General features: G+C 44.7%; 1 protein-coding gene across 6 annotated transcripts in view; it reads right to left on the bottom strand.

Moving 5' to 3' along the window:
- RAD17 (RAD17 checkpoint clamp loader component) overlaps positions 1–19,793 on the bottom strand; it is a 94,540-nt gene that overhangs the window by 68,721 nt on the left and 6,026 nt on the right. For all 6 annotated transcript variants that reach the window (XM_078615300.1, XM_078615301.1, XM_078615304.1 and 3 more), the window contains exon 3: positions 4,379–4,618. In XM_078615300.1, the coding sequence (XP_078471426.1) occupies positions 4,379–4,618 (240 nt within the window). The remainder of the gene's footprint in view (positions 1–4,378; positions 4,619–19,793) is intronic.

Raw genomic sequence — 19,793 nt, 5'->3', positions numbered from 1 at the left:
AAATAGACAAGTGCCCGGTAAATATGATGGAACAACCATAAAGTATTTAAGGTTTTACCTGGTTAATAACATCCTTCCAATGATCTTCTTGGTTCTTTCGGTAAAGTCACGTAGAATGGAAATAATAAAATAATAAAAAAATTTATATAATAAAATAATTCTCACAAAGTTTTAGCCACAACGCAAGCAGCCGTCCTCAGGTGAAGAACAGGTCTGTCGGGAAGACAGCGTCTGAATGAAACACCCCAGGCTTGGAGCGTATATTAAAGCTGGGTTGGAGGGGGAAGAGCGCCTTGACAAAATAATTTGCATATCAAGAGGAATTTAGCATATTTATGGGAAATGCAGATATGGGATTAGTACTACTTGTGAAATGCGTAGGAGGTGGTCGGGGGGTTTCAAACTCATATTATGCCCGTGCATTATGCAGGATTAGCAGCATCAAAGGGAAGGGATAGGGATAGCATTAATAAAGGGAAGGAATGTTAATAGTATGTAGCTGCAGTAACTAAACCACCACGTAAAAAACTAAAGTATAAACTACATAGTATCATCAGTATACTAAATAGACTCTCCAATAAGCTGAGCTACTAACAGTAAGTAATACATTACAATTCTACGTCGCAAAAAATATTATATGCTTCCAGCTAAACTTTTTCTCTTACATCACACGGGTCTACCCCGTACTATATACTGCCATAGACAAACCCAACATTCAATTATATACTGTATTACTATACACCACCCTATACCTTCGACTATACATTGTAATATTACACTATGTATTATTATACCCACCCTACTGTATATCACACTGCTGTATATTCACTATACAATTACGATACTATATATTACCTTATACATTGTATTAAACATTACAATTTTATACTATTTATTATTATACAATCTGCTATACACTATACCATTGACCGTCGCGTGAAAGATACTAAGAGGAAGCAACGAAATATGTCAATGGGAGAGTGGTGGTAGGAGACTTGCAGCGGAGCAAAGAATCCATTCCCTGCGGAGAATACAAGATATATAGTCAATGCCAGTGAGTGGACTGCGGTCTGAAAGTCACCGTAAACGTGAACACAATCAGTTAAGATCCAAAATGGTTTATTACGTCCTTCCAATGATTGCTGAGCCAGAATCCATCTTCTCGGTTGAAATTCTCTCTGTGTTTGTATATGTGGATCGCCTCGTGAACAAATCTCTCATGGTAGCCAGATGGCTTGCAGAGAACCTCTGTCTTGGAGAAGTCAATATCATGTGAGCCCACTGAATTGTAACAGTGATCTGCCACGGCTGAGGTGTTTGTCCTACCATGTTTCAAGTCTGCTTTATGTTCACGGATGCGGTCCGAGACATGTCGTTTGGTTTCTCCAATGTAACTGCTACCACAGAGGAAACTTAGTTTGTAGACGCCAGGGTACTGTATGTCTGGAACCACATCTTTTACAGACGGGACCAGATCACGGATTTTATGTACTGTCTTCTTGGTTCTTTCGGTAAAGTCACGTAGAAGGGAAGTAATAAAATAATAAAAATAAAACATAATAAAATAATTGTCACGACGTTTCGGCTACAACGCAAGCAGCCGTCCTCAGGTGAAGAATGAAACACCACCAAGCTTGGAGCGTATATTTAAGCTGGGTTGGAGGGGGGGAGGTGGGAAGAAGAGCGCCTTGACAAAATAATTTGCATATCAAGAGGAATTTAGCAAATTTCCTGTACCGGACACCATCGCAATCATTGAAGACTTGGTTCATCAAGGACTAAATACTGGGGTACCCCCCCTGGTGAGACACTGCTTAACCAATACATACTTCACCTGGAATGGAACTTTCTACAAACAAACTGAGGGCACTCCAATGGGCTCCCCCCTATCTCCGGTTGTAGCCAACGTTTTCATGGAGTAATTTGAGACTGACGCCTATCCAGACTGCCACTCTGCGCCCGACCTTATGGAAGAGGTACGTAGATGACACTTTTGTCATCTGGCCACATGGCCGGCCTGCTCTAGACCAATTCCTCGACCACATCAATTCCATACACCCAGCCATCAGATTCACCATGGAAGTCGAGAAAAATGGCAAGCTACCCTTTTTGGATGTCCTAATTAAAAGGAGACCTGATGGTTCAATGAGCCACTCTGTCGACAGGAAAGCCACCAGTGGGCTCACATGATAATGACTTCTCCAAGACAGAGGTTCTCTGCAAGCCATCTGGCTACCATGAGAGATTCGTTCATGAGGCGATCCACATATACAAACACAGAGACAATTTCAACCGAGAAGATAGATTCTGGCTCAGCAATCATTGGAAGGACGTAATAAACAATTTCGGATCTTAACTGATTGTGTTCACGTTTACGGTGACTTTCAGACCGCAGTCCACTCACTGGCATTGACTATAGATCTTGTATTCTCCGCAGGGAATGGATTCTTTGCTCCGCTGCAAGTCTCCTACCACCACTCTCCCATTGACATATTTCGTTGCTTCCTCTTAGTATCTTATTATACAATCTGCTAGTGTATAGCAGATTGTATAATAATAAATAGTATAAAATTGTAATGTTTAATACAATGTATAAGGTAATATATAGTATCGTAATTGTATAGTGAATATACAGCAGTGTGATATACAGTAGGGTGGGTAGAATAATACATAGTGTAATATTACAATGTATAGTCGAAGGTATAGGGTGGTGTCTAGTAATACAGTATATAATTTAATGTTGGGTTTGTCTATGGCAGTATATAGTAGGGGGTAGACCCATGTGATGAAAGAGAAAAAAGTTTAGCTGGAAGCATATTATATTTTTTGCGACATAGAATTGTAATGTATTACTTACTGTTAGTAGCTCAGCTTATTGGAGAGTCTATTTAGTATACTGATGATACTATGTAGTTTATACTTTAGTTTTTTACATGGTGGTTTAGTTACTGCAGCTACATACTATTAACATTCCTTCCCTTTATTAATGCTACCCCTATCCCCTCCCTTTGATGCTCCTAATCCTGCATAATACACGGGCATAATATGACTTTTGAAACCCCCCGCCCACCTACTACGCATTTCACAAGTAGTACCAATCCCATATCTGCATTTCCCATAAATATGCTAAATTCCTCTTCATATGCAAATTGTTTTGTCAAGGCGCTCTTCCCCCTCCAACCCAGATTAAATATACGCTCGAAGCCTGGGGTGTTTCATTCAGACGCTGTCTTCCCGACAGACCTGTTCTTCACCTGAGGACGGCTGCTTGCGTTGTGGCCAAAACGTCGTGAGAATTATTTTATTATGTTTAATTTGTATTATTTTATTATTTCCATTCTACATGACTTTACCGAAAGAACCAAGAAGATGAATCCCTGCAGTCACGAAAGCCAGTGAAGTTATTGAAGGAGAGGAGAGCAGTGAGATGTGTATGAAAGGTTGAGTACAGTCCGTGCAGCTGCGTTTTGGATGTGTTGGAGAGAGATAAAGGCATAAGCAGGGAGACCGACCAGGAGTGAGTTGCAGTAATCCAGACGAGTGAAGACAAGGGAGTGTGGTAGTGATGAGTGGGCGGATTTTCCTGATGTTGTACAGATGGTAACGCCATGTGCGAGTGGTGTTGGCAATGTGAAAAATGAAGGAGAGAGTGGAATTGAAGGTAACACCGAGAGTGAGTGTGGTAGAGTTTGGGAAGAGGCTAATGGGGGGGGGGGGGGGGTAAAGAAATGAGGGGTGCAGGAAGGGTTGAGCGAGAGGATGGAAATAAAAGCATCGAAGTTTTGGAAGGATTTAGGGAAGGGAAATTTTCGGTCATCCAGGCTTGCATGGCTGTCAGGCAGGATGAGATGCCTTAACAGACTGTTGGGGCAAGTGTTGTTAGTGAGCACCTATGAAGGCTGGTACGGTGCACAAGGGGGTAGAGGTGGCCAGCACCAAGTCCGGCTGCCATTGTCTCCCAAGTGGTGATGTTTACACACTCCACCACGTACTTATTTGAGGCTGAGTCGAACGAGGAGAGGCCCAGAACTGGTTCAGATAATCGCCTCACTGATGTTGGCCATGAGCAGGAATCGAATTCGAGTTGCCAGTTTAGTAGTGCAAAGTGTTATCCGCTACACTACCAGTACACAAAACTTAAAACACACTGATACGCAAAACTTCCTGCAAGGTACAAGTCGTGTCCCAGCAGTATGGCCTACGTTAGTGGACATGGCCTAGTGAAGTGGGCGTCACCCCATTAGGGGCAGCATGAACAAATTTTATTTCAACAATGAAGGTCAAGAGGGACCTCAAGCAATAGCCTTTAGAAGTAGGAGTCCTGGAAGAGTGGTCACAAGTGTAATCATGGTCCAGCCTACCACTGGGGGGGCCTCACCGTTGTTGTTGGCGCATGCCGCTCCACCCAGCTCTCTGCACTGTCTCTGTTGTAGTCCTGTCGCCACCCAGTTTTGGCCATGGCAGCACAAGAAGCAGCAGCAGCACCACGTCGGGATTTAACTTTGCTTGCAACTGGTATGTGTGGTCTAAGGCTTGAGATTGTATCTCTACAACCACTGGCCTTTGACAGGTCTCCACCGATACCTTCAAAGGATGACTGCACCCATGGCGGATCCATCTGTGCAGAGGAAATATGGAAAGGTTAGATCACAAATTAAATTACAACTGTGCTATCAAAAGATGGCATGTGGCTATAAAAACATCTTTGAAACTCAGTCAAAAAATCTCAAATCACTTCAGAAACCCAGATTGATCCCTTTATTCTGGAGTTAGGCTAATAAACTTAATAAGTGTACAGGTGAGTGTACAGGTCATGGTAGAAGTGAGAGAGTCTACAGGCAAGTGAAAGTACAGGTGAGTATAACATCAATAACAACACAGCTGTGTGGAATTGCCGAAGATCAACCTCAAAGCTAAGCTCTTTAATACAGTATGTGTTTTACATTTGTAATGAAATCTACGAGGGAGACAGGTAAGTATTAACCCTTTTTATTTCTCTCTTCAGCTTCGCTTCACGCAGCCATCTCCATGCTCTCTCTCCCCGCGACTCCCGCTATTTTCCTCGCCCGGCCTCTTTCATCCTGCTCTCTCCTCCTCCAATCATGTCCCCCGTAAGGACCTTTCCTAGAGCGCGCCATGCGGCCAGCGGCTCGTTCTCCAATGGGAGAGCTGCGAGACTCTGCTGACAGCTATGTACTTCTTCTCTCTTCCGAATTATCGCAGCGCGCGGCCATGCGGCTCGTTCTCCAATGGGAGAACTGCGAGACTCCGCTGACAGCTATGTACTGCTTCTCTCTTCCGAATTATCACAGCCCTGAGTATCCTACATCACCCCACCACCCTGAAAAAAAAGTTGTCCTCAACGTAACAACCTCGCTGCGTGGCACCGGGACGAGCCCAATGTCCAGATACACCGCACCATTTGCCCAAATAAAGATGGTGCCAGCACAAGTCATCCATGAACGCATCGCCCTCAAATGTGCATGTGTGTCCCATCTCAGCATGCGGACGCACACCAGCAGCACACCCCTCCAAATGACAACCCGCGCTTGTGTAACACAACAACTGGAGAAAGGGCGAACAACATAAGCATACACAACCACAAATATTTTATATAAAAAATTATTGACAATCCTGCAGGCATCTAAACACCCACAGTGTAACCCCGGTGAGGGAGGGGGGAACAAAACACACAAGACAGCCAGGGTGACACAACGCACAGACGACAGCCTGTACAGGATGTCAACAGCAACCACATCGATAATTGTTTTTTTACCCTTTTATCTGGCAACAAAATTGACACCTTTTTTACAAGGAGTCATGTTTGCATTGACCACAATACCTGCAGTCGGAATGCAAACAAAAAACACAACTCTGATAATGTATGCACTGTCCTTGAAATTGATTGGTCCACACCCAAGACAGCTTTTCTTAGAACCTAGTCTCACATGGTGTTGGACCAAATGACGCCAAGAACAGTGCATACATTATCAGAGTTGTGTTGTTTGTTTGCATTCCGACCGCAGGTATTGTGGCCAATGCAAACATGACTCCTTGTAAAAAATGTGTCAGTTTTGTTGCCAGATAAAAGGGTAAAAAAATAATTATCATATTTTGCTACTGGAAAAGGAGGTTCCAATGGAGCAACCACATCCCCGTCAATGCATCAGCCTTGGGGAACCCTAAGGAGAATCATCCTGAACAATCCTCCCAGGTCCCTTCGTCGTGCCACATCGTCGCCCCCCCCAATCACCGCAGGAGCATGCTCCGGACTTTTGCACAAGTGATAGGTGCCGACAGCAGCATCCGAGGCTGATCCACCCCTCCCGTCACATGCGGCCCTGGGGGAGGAAGGCATCAGCCTTTAGTGGGGTCCCGTCGCAGCTGGCTGTCCCCCTGACCTCGCCAGTGACAGAGGAGGCGATGGAGCGGATAGGGGTGAATCTGTAGGTGTGAGTGGTGGCGGTGCGTGTGGTGGTGCGTCGGCCAGCAGTGGCATCTCAGTGATGGGTCTCGACACGTCAGGCTTCAGCCGCGCAGGGTGTACATACCACTGGCATTAGCCCAATTGGACATGTATAAACTGGGGCTGAAGAGCTTCAACAACTTTGACAGGCCCCTGCCATGTCCCCAAGAAAACCTGGGGGTAATGCAACCAAGCCATTGTCCCCCACTGGAAAGGAAAAGCAGTAATGACGTTCTATCTAGTCTGTTCGTTCACAAAGTGAGCGGACGCCGCCGCCACTTGCACCACCTCCCTTGTCGACTGTCACTGCTGCATTGAACGGCGTATCATCGTCGGCCACTTAGTTGCCCACTCGGGAGGTCAACCAGCTGATATCCAATGGGGGGGATCCTGTGGAGGTATGAGGTGCCAACCGGTACGCTGTGAGAACCCCCCGTAATGTGCAGGTCCAAGTCGGTCTGACTTATCGACGACTTGGCACAAGATAGCAAGCAGTTATGGTGCAGATTAGGCGTTCCACCATCCCATAAGTCTGTGGGTGGTACGGTGATGTGAGCAACTTCTTCATACCCAAAATGTCGCACAGCTCCTGGACTGGTTTAGACAAAAAATTGCGGCCCTGATCCGTGAGCAATTTCTCCAGGGCACCCTTCTCCAGGAAAACCACCACAATAGAGAGTCGTACGATTGGTGAGGGGCCATGCCAAAGGCCAACGGGTGAAATACCCAACACCCACGAGCAAAAATTTGTGACCCCAAGCAGTGCGAGGGAAGGGTCCTAAAATGTCAAGAGCCACCAGCTCATTCACCTGGGAGACAGCGATAGATTCCAATGGCACTGTCACAAGGGGAGCACATTCAGCACACGTGGCTATCTACGTGCGTACATCTGCTGACATGCCTGGCCAGAAGTAGTGACTTCTAAGCGTGGCGAGCGTCTTGCATTCACCCAAGTGCAGGAGACGGTGACAATGAACCTCCGCCACCAGCCGTTCCCATACGGATATAGGAACAACCAGCCAGTGACGCTGGGTGTCGAGTTCCCATCACATAAGCAGGCCATTAACATTCGCAAATGACGCCGCAGCAAGAATCGACTTGCGGGGGCGAGAGTGAACCAGGGCACGAAACGACGCTAACATGTCATCTTCCATTTGCAACCGCAACAAATCCTCCCGGATAAGCCCTATATCACAGTCCATCAACGTAGCCTTGGAGGAGCCTGCATGCGTGTCGATCGGCGTTACAAGGCTCGGCGTATCATTCGGAGCTGGCCTGCATCTACCAGACCCCCCAGAGCAAGTGCAAGCCGTCCTAGCTGGCAGGCCCGACAAGGCATCCTGCTTGGCGTAGCGCATCACTTTCCTGTGGACCACGTGATAAGAGATTTCCTGCAGGCACTCAATCTATCTGTCCATCTGGCCCGAAGGATGTTGATTGCCGAATGAAAACTGCAGCGCCGCATGGTCGGTCCTCTCCACAAATCGTTGGCCGTATAAGGGCGGAATCGGCAGACGAAATGTACAACTGTTAGGGGTTCCCGGCGCATGACGGAGTACCGCTGTTCAGCCGGTGACAGCACCCAACTGCCATAGGCGATCACGACTTTCCGGTCAGACTGGGCCTGCGATAACATGCCCCCAAACCCCATATCGCTGGCATCCGTGTCCAATATAAAAGGCAACTAAAAATCAGGCTAAGCCAGTGCCAGAGTATCCATAAGAAACCCTCACAAATTCCTAAAGGCCAAATCCTCCTCAGGACCCCAGTGAAACTTCTGACCCTTGGCAGTAAGCGCATGGAATGGCTTCGCAATGGCGGAAAAATCCAGTACAAAACGGCGATAGTATGACACAAATCAAACAAACCTCCAAACATCCGATACTGAGACGGGTGTGGGGTCAGTGTGGGGTCAGTCATGAACACAGTGAGTCTTGTCGGGGTCTGTGGCCACACCTGCCATGCTGACGTGCCCCAAATATTTGACAGAGGACTGCGCTAGGTGGCACTTAAGACAGTTTAAGCTTCAGGCTTGCCCCCTGAATGCTTGAAAAAACCAGTGCCAACCGCTGTAAATGTTCCTCAAAAGACCGCCCAAAAATGATGAAGTCGTCCAAGTAAATCAAAAAGACGTCCCATTAAAGACCTGTCAGGACCAACTCCATCAACCATTGAAAAGTGGCTGGCGCTGTCTGGAGACCTATCGGCAAACAGTTAAAATTCATTGTAAAGTGCCCTGGAAAGGGTGCTATATAAATTAGAAATAGAATAGGTACACCACTCTGTCCTTTCGTCTCCACCATTGACTCACCCACCTATAAACTGGCCCGATTTCTGTCTGAGACACTGCTTCTATTCACTGGCAAGACCACCTCAGCTGTACTTAATTCAGCTCACTTGGTATCTCTAATTAAAGACATCTCACTATCTCCAGGTGATTTGCTTGTCAGTTTCGATGTAGTTTCTTTGTTTACTAAAGTTCCTGTGCCTGACACCATTGCAATCATCGAAGATTTGGTCCAACAAGGACTGAATGCTGATGTACCGGCCCTGGTGAGATACTGCCTCACCAAGAATATACTTCACCTGGAATGGTACATTCTACAAACAAGTTGAAGGTACCTCAATGGGTTCTCCCTTGTCTCCAGTGGTAGCCAATATTTTAATGGAGACAGATGCCATCCAGGCATCCATCCTACGTCATTCCTTGTGGATGAGATACGTAGATGATACATTTGTCATCTGGCCACATGGCCTGCCAGCACTGAACCAATTCTTCAACCACATTAATTAATACACCCAGCCATCAAATTCACCATGGAGGTGGAAAAGGATGGCAAGTTACCATTCTTGGATGTTTTAATCGAAAAGTAACCAGATGGCTCATTGGGAAACTATCTCCAGGAAAGCCACCCACACGGATGCCTATTTAAAACCTGACTCCCACCACCATCCAGCCCAGGTGAATTCCCTCATCAAAACTCTACACCATAGGGCTCATTGCATTTCTGACCATCACCACCTAGCCAGTGAACTGGAGCACGTACACCAAGCCCTCAAGATGAATAGATATTCGGACTGCACAATCCGTAAAGCTGCCACCCCAACCATTAGGAGAGAACCATCTGAGGATCCAATCAAAACCATCACCTTGCCATACATAGCATGGGTCACCAAAAAGATTTCCAAAATCATGAGCAAACTCAAGATCCAGGTTCTATTCAATACAGTACATTTTGTGATCTTATCCCATCTGTGAAGGATGTGATCCCTGACATGCAATACCCCGGCGTCTACAAACTAGGCTGTGTCTGCGGCAGTAGTTACATTGGGAAAACTAAGCGACATGTCTCAGACCGTGTTCGAGAACACAAGGCGGATCTGAAACACGGTAGGACCAATACCTCGGCCGTGGCTGATCATTGTTTTAACGCGGTGGGCACACATGAAATAGATTTCTCCAAGACGAAGGTACTCTGCAAACCCACTAGCTATCAACAAATATTTGTTCATGAAGCCATCCAGATACATAAACAGACACAATTTCAACCGAGGAGATGGGTACAAACTGAGCAATAATTGAAAGGACGTTATTAACCAGGTAAAGTCATAACTGGCTGTGATGCTTCCATCCTACCTGCCGATGTTAGCAGTTATTCCCGACTCTCTGAGTTACATTACCTTGTTAAATGTATTTACATTAACAGGCTAAATTTCTCACTAACATAGCCGCTGCTCCCTTTTCCTCGATGTGGCGGTGGCTCTCGTTGTTTAATAGGCTGAATGTCTCACTGACAAGGCCACCGTTGCGGTGGTTCTCTTGCGTTGACATACTGGTCTCTCTCAGTGCAGCGGCCAACACCGCAGATTTTGTTGCCCACGAGGTGGCGTTGTGCCCGGTTCTCTGACACTGACATGCCAATCTTCTTATTAACACAGCCGCTGCTTGCGGAAGCCATCTCACATTGACATGCTCATCTCTAATCTATAGCAATACAATGGCCGCCTCTTCAACACCGTTGTCGTGAAGTATATCAGGCTCTCCGATCTTACATTTACATGCAAATTACAGATTGACATGCTAATCTCTAGCAATACAATGGCCGCCTCTTCAACACCGTAGTCGCGAGGTATTTCAGGCTCTCCGATCTTACATTTACATGCAAATTCCATCTCTAGCCCCGCCCACTTCCGCTTGGGTTGCACCCATCTCAAACCTATATAACCTCTTGTTGCAGCAGCTCTCCGCTATATTTCTCCTGCCTCAGCAGTTCACCTGCTGTATTTCTTTTCACCTGAAGACGATTGCTTGTGTTGCGATCGAAACGTCGTGATTTTTTTCTACGTGACTTTACCGAAAGAACCAAAGAGTATTAAATTTGTACAGTGAGCGCATTATGCAAGAGACATGCCTGGATTCCATCAAAGCAGGTGTGAAGATTGGAGGCAGAAGAATAAATAACTTAAGATATGTTGATGATACCACCCTATTCTTAGGTTTTTTCTGTAAAGTCACGTAGATAAAAAATAAAAATTAATAAAAGTAAAATAAAAAAATGTTTTATTTTATTTTACTAATTTTACTTGTATTAATTAATTTTTAAAAAAATTCCTACGTGACTTTACCGAAAAAACCTAAGAATATGAATCCTTGCAGTCACGAAAGCTTCAAATCTAGAATTACCACCCTACTAGCAAATAGCCAAGCTGAAATGATGACCCTGTTGGTAAATGTTAACGAAGCTAGTGAGAAGGCTGGATTCTCCAAAAAACAAAGGTGATGGCGACCGAACTAAACTAATTTAGTCTGGAAAATAAACCAATCAAAGTTGTGAAAAATGTATTCCTGGGCTCCTTGACTGCTGAAGATGGGGAGTGTAGCTACGAGATCAGAAGGCAGCTAGTTCTCGGTAGAACAGCTATGCCACAATCTTAATTTAGGAGCTTTCGTGACTGCAGGAATTATTCTTTGGTTCTTTTCGGTTAAGTCACGTCTAAAAATAAAATAATAAATTAAAATAACATATTACGACGTTTCGATTGCAACACAAGCAATCATCATCAGGTATAAAAGAAATAGCAACAAAAATCTAACTAGAAAACTATAGACAGACATACAAGCAGACAGACATCACAATGGCACACGGAAAGAGGACACAAATCGGCACCGACTCTCTGTGTTGTATTACATCACATTTCGATATTTTGCTAGGTTATTTAATTTTCGTGTGCCTGTCTCCTAATTTTCAATTTTGCATGCCCGTTTTCAATTTTGCGTGCCCGTTCCACATTGTCATCTTACTTGCAACAGCAGTACGTTGCCGTACACTCATTGATATGCTAATTCTCTCTGCCCCCTCCCTCTCTCCGTCCCCGCCCCCCCCCCTCTCTATATTTAAGGGACCGTCACAGAAACGACCCCTCTCTTTGTGCCGATTTGTGTCCTCTCTCTGTGTGCCGTTGTGATGTCTGTCTGCTTGTATGTCTGTCTATAGTTTTCTAGTTAGATTTTTGTTGCTATTTCTTTTATACCTGATGATGATTGCTTGTGTTGCAATCGAAACGTCGTAATATGTTATTTTAATTTATTATTTTATTTTTAGACGTGACTTAACCGAAAATAACCAAAGAAAAAAAAAAGCTATGCCACAGTTTAATAAGATATGGAGAGACAAGGGCTTTACCATAAACACCAAGAAGAGGCTTTTCAAAGCTCTGGTATTTCCTGTTGCCCTATATGGATGTGAGTCATGGACACTGAGATTGAGTGAACGAAAGTGCATTTGAGATGTGGTGCTGGAGAAGAATGCTACGTATACCATGGACAGCCAAAATATCAAACATGTTCGTCCTAAGAAAGAATGGTCTTACTCTCCTAGTCGAGGCCTTATTCGTGAATCAGATATTGACATACTTTGGACACGTTATGAGGACCTCTGGACTAGAGGAATGGGTCTTGCTTCGGAATTGAGAAGGTAGCAAGGGCAGAGGTTGACCTCGAGAGGAGGTGGATGGACAACATCTGGAACACCACTGGCCTTGCACTAACCCAGCTATGAGAGGCAGCGAGAGACAAGTGTGGATGGGACAGTGTCCCATTGAGCCATCAGGTCTCTTTTCGATAACAAGATCCAAGAATGGTAACTTGCCATCCTTTTCCACCTCCATGGTGAATTTGATGGCTGGGTGTATGGAATTGATGTGGTTGAAGAATTGGTCCAGAGTTGGTAGGCCATGTGGCCAGCTACGAGGCAGCGAGAGACAAGTGTGGATGGCGGAGTCTGGTCATAGGGTGGATGCCTGGATGGCATCTGTCTAAAATTTCTCCATGAAAACAACACGATTTCTATTTAATTCAACATCAATTGTCATCCTCGTGAATCTTAAAAAAACGATCATGATCTTTTCCTCAAACATAAATCCAGTTTCAGTCTCTTCACCTATTTCGAATATCAGAAACACCACCATTTGAACAAAAGGAGTACTTGAATTTACTAACTGAACATTGTGGGGAGCGGCAGTGTAGTGGTTAGCGTGCTGCGCTACGAACCTGGCGACCCGAGTTCGATTCCCGCTCATGGTCAACACCAGTGACAATTATCTGAACTGGTCCTGGGCCTCCCCTAGGTCGACTCAGCCTCAAATGAGTACCTGATACGATGCATAAACATCACCACTAGGGAGACAAAGGCGGTCGGGCGTGGTGCTGGCCACCCACCCCCTCGTGTGCCGTTCCGGCGTTCATAGGTGCTCACAAACAGCACTTGCCCCATAAGTCTGTTAAGGCTATACGACAGATTCTTCGTCTTTGTGGGAAGCGGTAGTGTAGCGGTTAGCGCACTGCACTACGAAAACAGTGACCCAAGTTTGATTCTGCAATGCACCATCAGAGTATGAGAGCTCGGGGTAAGCATTTAGACCATTGGAACCACATTTGCCAGTAAAAATATATGATAAATGTTTTTTTACCCTTCTATCTGGCAACAAAACTGACACCTTTTTTACAAGGAGTCATGTTTGCGATAAAAAGATCCAAGAATGGTACCTGGAGCCATAATGCAAACAAAAAACATAACTGATAATATATGCAATGTCCTTGAAGTTGATTGGTCCACACCCTTTGAGTTGTGCACCTTTTGGCGTCATCTGGTCCAACCCATGTGAGACTAGGCTCTAAGGAAAGCTGTCTCGGGTGTGGACCACTCAACTTCAAGGAAAGTGCATATATTATCAGAGTTGTGTTTTTTTTGCATTATGGCTGCAGGTATTGTGGTCTATGCAAACATGACTCCTTGTAAAAAAGGTGTCAGTTTTGTTGCCAGAAAGAAGTGTAAAAAACTAATTATCATCATAAACCTTTTGAATTAAAGCTTTCGTGACTGCAGGGATTCATCTTCTTGGTTCTTTCGGTAGTCACGTAGAATGGAAATAATAAAATAATAAAAATAAAACATAATCAAATAATTCTCACGACGTTTCGCCCACAATGCAAGCAGCCATCCTCAGGTGGAAAACAGGTCTGTCGAGAAGACAAGAGTCTGAATGACAACGCCCCAGGCTTGGAGCGACTATTTAAGCTGGGATGGAGGGGCGAAGAGCGCCTTGACAAAATAATTTGCATATCAAGAGGAATTTAGCATATTTATGGGAAATGCAGATATGCGATTAGTACTACTTGTGAAATGCGTAGGAGGTTTGGCGAGGGGTTTAAAGTCATTATGCCCGTGCATTATGCAGGATTAGCAGCATCAAAGGGAGAGATAGGGTTAACATTAATAAAGGGAAGGAGTGTTAATAGTATGTAGCTGCAGTAACTAAACCACCACGTAAACAACTAAAGTATAAACTACATAGTATCATCAGTATACTAAATATACTCTCCAATAAGCTGAGTTACTAACAGTAAGTAATACATTACAATTCTATGTCGCAAAAAATATAATATGCTTCCAGCTAAACTTTATTCTCTTACAACACACGAGTCTACAACGTACTTCTAGATTTGATACTCTGACCGCACTATCCGCCAAGCTGTTTCTCCCACCACACAAAAACAGCCACATGAAACTCCGACCAAAACTATCACGTTACCATACATAGCAGGCGTGACCAAAAAGATCTCCAAAATTCTAAACAAACATAAGACCCAAGTCCGATTCAGTACAGTGCATAAAATCCGTGATTTGATTCCATCTGTGAAGGATGTCGTTCCTGACTTACAGTATCCTGGAGTCTACAAATTGAGTTGCATTTGTGGTGATTGCTACATTGGAGAAACGAAACGTCATGTTTCTGATCGTGTCCGCGAGCACAAGTCAGATCTGAAACACAGCAGAACTGATTCTTCGGCCGTTGCCGATCATTGCTACAACTCGGTGGGCTCTCATGAAATTGTCTTTTCCGAGACCAAGGTTCTCTGCAAACCTCCTGGCTACCATCAAAGGTTTGTACACGAAGCCATACAAATATACAAACACAGACATAATTTCAACCGTGATGACGGTTACAAACTGAGTAATCATTGGAAAGATGTGATTAACCATGCAAAAAAGATTTAACTACACTTATTTGCCAATCTTATTTGACAGACAACTATTACAGGTTTACCATGTTTAGTGGTTTTCTCCTTGTCACAGGTTTAGTCACAAACCGTACCTCTCCATAACAAAGGCTCACCCTCTTAAGCCTCACCTTACCATATTAATAAAAAGTGTGCTGTACTTGGCCCTTACCCCCCCCCCTTCTCCAACCATTATATAAACGGAGTGGTAGCTCCTGCAATCTCTCATTTACTTGATACAGCTGTCGTGGCTGTGACGGTTCCACCTGAAGACGGAAGCTTGTGTTGCCTCCGAAACGTCGTGATTTTAATTTTATTTTACTTTTATTAATTTTAATGTTTTACCTACGTGACTTTACCGAAAAAACCTAAGAATATGACTACACCGTGCTATATTGATGTACGAATGCAATTTTAACTTCCATACTTGAATTATTTAAGGAGTACCAGAGTGATGGGATGTTATAATAATAATGCTAATTTGTAATGCGCCCAATTTTCACTGGCCCGACGGCAGCGACCCTGAGGTGTGGACCCTGCTCAGAGATCCGTTTAGTAAAAGTAAAATAAAAAGATGTTGTCTGCGAAGGCGGTTAAAGCTAGATAAATAGTCAGTGCTGTGAATATGGAGGAGGTTGGCGTTCCAGGTGGAGGCGCCGACAAAAGAGAAATGACGCGTGGCAATCGTGGTCCTGACTCTGAGTGTCGAGTGTAACTCCTGGAAAAAGCTGCGGAGAGTCCTGATGGTGGTTTGGGAACAGGGCGTCAGGAGGTCCGAAAGGTATGGAAGGCAACCGGTTCTGTAGGCAGTGTAGCAGAGGCAGGCGATTTGAAGGTGATTCTGATGGGGATTGGGAGCCATTTGTGGGCCCAGAGAGTGAAGTTGGAGCTCAGACGCGGTTTGTGGGAGGTGGAGACAGTGCGTGTGAGGTGGTTTTGTAGACGTTGAAGTGTATTCAGGTTGTTTTGTGAGGACCGTGTGATTACCAAGTTGCAGTAGTCTATGCGTCAACCCCGTTGATGCTGCATGCTTGCGTGTTTGAGATATCTGTAGTGATGAATAGGCAAAGATGACGAAAGGCTCTAAGGTGGTAGTTACAGTTGCTGATGACCAGATTGGTGTGAGAATTGAATGACAGGGTGGAATCCATGGTGGCACCTTGAAATTTGAGATGATCAGTGAATTTAACAGCAGACCCAGCGATTAGGATGGTTGTAGGTGGTGAAAGCTAGGTTAGCTTTTGTCTGGTAACAATGAGGATGGCTTCATATTTGGAAGGGTTCAGTGAGAGACTATGCTATCCAGTGCTGGAGTTTGAAAGAGCATTCTAGATTTGAAGCTTTCGTGACTTGATACAGTAAATTTAGTTGTGACGGTCTAAGGTGCGCTCACAGCATCTCCTGTGATGGTTTATCAAGGTTGGCATCTGCAGACAGCCAACGCAAGTCATGAGATGATGATCCGACTGACCGAAATTTAAGTGGTTCAAATTTGTCTAGAGCTTCCCTGAGGTATTGTTCTGCTTGGTTGGCACAGATGTTTGGATTGGATGTTTGCGAGTGAGAGCCTGAGGGTGCGGTGCTCAATGTTCTTCAGGTTACGAGTAATGCAGGATGATTTTGCAGCAGGTGGCTTGGGTGAGGGGAGATGTGTGAGGATGAGGTGGTGATCCGAGAAGATGACCTTGGACTTGCTAGTTGTGGAGATGTGGCAGTCCGAGTCAGGTTCATATATTAGGTCCAGCATGCTCTCAATACCAGTGGGAGAGGTTCGGGTGGGGCTGGAGGTTACAACCGCCAGGTTGTGGCAGACTAATAGGTCAGCAAAGCGTTGATCAATGAAATGTGGGGAAGGACAGGGGAAGTTAAAATAACCAACGAGTATGAACCTGCGAGGTGATCTGGGTAGGAAATATGAGATCTGAGAGCTAAGGAACACAGGGATGCTTCCTACTGGGAGACGGTAGATAAGTAGGAGTAAAAACCAGAGGTTCTATTGATGAGGGACAGTGACTGAAATACATAGGTGGATGCAACGATCGATAATTGGTGAGGTTTGATGAAAATATCATGAGAAAATACGACAGCCAGGCCCCCGCCTCGGAGATCCGTTGCGTGAGGGACGTTAAGGATGCTGTAACCCGTGGGTTAAACTTCTGCAGTGATAGTAGGAGGGAGATATGGTCTGGACCAAGTTTCGATGATGAGCAGATATATTTGGTGATCGTGGGTGATATCGTGGATAAGGACAGATTTATTGGTGATTGAGTGGGATTTTAGGAGGCCAAAACAAATGAAGGTTGAAGTAGATGCATTAATGTGTGACGGAACCTTGGTCCAGATTTCTTTGTGGTAAGTGGAAAGTTTTGCCGGGAAGCACAGCTCCTGCCACCCCTGCAGCCATGGGACCGACAACGGCTACGTTGACCACAAAGGAGGCCGAGGTTGGCGAGCTTGGAGATGAGGCTGGTGTCGGTGTGTAGATGGTGCAGAGTTGTGGCCTGATGGAGGTCGAAGCAAGAGAAGCAAGCAGGACCTGGGTTGGGTGAACACCAACCAACAGTATGGCCGGTGGAGGTTGATGGTGGTGGACGACAAAATCATTACGGCAGTAACAGTGCGGCGCCGAATGCCGTTGTCCGGTGGGTTCGGTGGACAGTGCAGTCCAGATACTCGTGCACATCCAGGGAAGGCAAGCAGCTGGGCACCAACTTGGTGCAGTCCGGTGGTGCACGCCATCAGCACGCGTTCCCATATACATGGAGGGCATGTACACATATATGTCAACATTTGTTGAGCGTGTACACCCGCAGACACAACCACGCACATGGCACCTACGATGGAGTGGCCCGATGAACACGAGGTCCAGTGAAGGAGCAGACCACACGCCGTGCTCCAGCTCTCAGGTGGCGTAGAGTGGTGGATGCACCTGCGCCGAACTCCCACTTACTGTCTTCTTGGTTCTTTCGGTAAAATCACGTAGAAGGAAAATAATAAAATAATAAAAATAAAACATAATCAAATAATTCTCACGACGTTTCGGCCACAACGCAAGCAGTCGTCTTCAGGTGGAGAACAGGTCTGTCAAGTAGACAGAGTCTGACAGACCTGTTCTCCACCTGAAGACGGCTGCTTGCGTTGTGGCCGAAACGTCGTGATAATTATTTTATTATGTTTTATTTTTATTATTTTCCTTCTACATGACTTTACCGAAAGAACCAAGAAGATGAATCCCTGCAGTCACGAAAGCTTTAAATCAACAATTCCCACTTACTGGTAGTGCTGAGCGAGGGACGAGCTGCGCAGAGCTCCCACTCACTGATGGTGTTGAGCGGGGGACGAACCGTGTCGAGCCCCCACCGGGCTATCGCTGTGTTTAAAGTCTTCCTCCATGGGTATGGTTTCGACCAGGTCACCATTGACGTGCTCCCGCTGGCGCTGGTAGCACCGGCCTTGTTAGTGGGGCGCACTAGACTTGCTGAGCTCACCCTGGCAGCACCAGCCTCGGTTGTGGGGTGCAGCAGACTTGTGACGCATGTTATGTTCCTAGCCTGGCACGCAGGATGTAGGGGTTCGATCCTGACCCTGACGCCTATATAATTGGAGTTTGCATATTCTCCCCGTGATCATGTGGATATTTTTTCTTGGTCCTCCGTTTTTTCCTTCCACATTTCGAAACATGCGTCTAAATTATGTTGCTTCTTTGGATTTCCACATGATAAGCTACTGCATTGAGCTATCATTTTTCAAGTGATTTGTTTATTTGCCTATGTGTGCTCCTATCATGTTTTGTATTATTTGCTGTTGTAACGTTCTGACTGTCCTACTGGATATCTGTCAAAGAGCACTTTATAGCTCATCGGATTCCTTCAATATAAATGAATATTCTGATTCTGATGCAGTTAAGAATTTGTATCTATTGACATGAAACAATTCCTCCAACATATGGGAAATTACTAAGATGTCTAATTTGAAATAATTGTTTTTACATTTTAAACTACCTTTGGATGTATCCTTGTATTTGACATAACAATCATAATTTTGCGTTATAAAGCATCATCCATGTCAATTTCTACTCACAATTCTGTACTAAAATTATATACAAGGCCTACATCCTATTTTAACAATTATTAAATGAACAACTTTAGAAAATGAATAAACAAATCAAGAAATGGCATACAAACTAAAGGTATAAACAACAAGTTATCACAAGAACTCAAAAAAGTTATCACAAGAGCAATTAGTCCACCAAGTGAGATCCCACCTAGCTGCATTACCGTGCAGGCCTATTGTTTTCAATATTAACAGCTTTATTTACTACAACTGGTTGAATTAAACCTTTACATTCAGCCTATTGTTGGCAACCCATAACGCCCAATGAGACAATCCACAGTTTAACTTTAGGAATGACTTTGAAAACTGCAAATATGAATATCTCCCTCAACTTATTTTTTAAGGCAATTAAAACAAAGCGAGATATTCCACTCTTATCTTATTTTTCATTATCATAGTGCCAGCATGATTGTATGACCATAACTAGTGCAACTATTCACATTACCATGAACACTATAAAGCAGCTTGTGGAATCCCCCCAAGGAAGACGTACCAGTTGTTATTATGCTTTGAACATGTATGAATGCAACTCTTGTAGTATATGCAACACGTAACATCCAGCTTTTTAAAGCTGGAATCCTTGAAGTTATGGAATCTGCTATTAAACGAAACCAATTCCTCAAACACATCAATTCCATACACCCAGCCATCAAA

Source organism: Lampetra planeri, chromosome 46 (assembly GCF_965212315.1).
Source record: "Lampetra planeri chromosome 46, kcLamPlan1.2.h2, whole genome shotgun sequence".
Classification (NCBI taxonomy): domain Eukaryota; kingdom Metazoa; phylum Chordata; class Hyperoartia; order Petromyzontiformes; family Petromyzontidae; genus Lampetra; species Lampetra planeri.
This window is presented reverse-complemented; position numbering and strand designations above follow the sequence as displayed.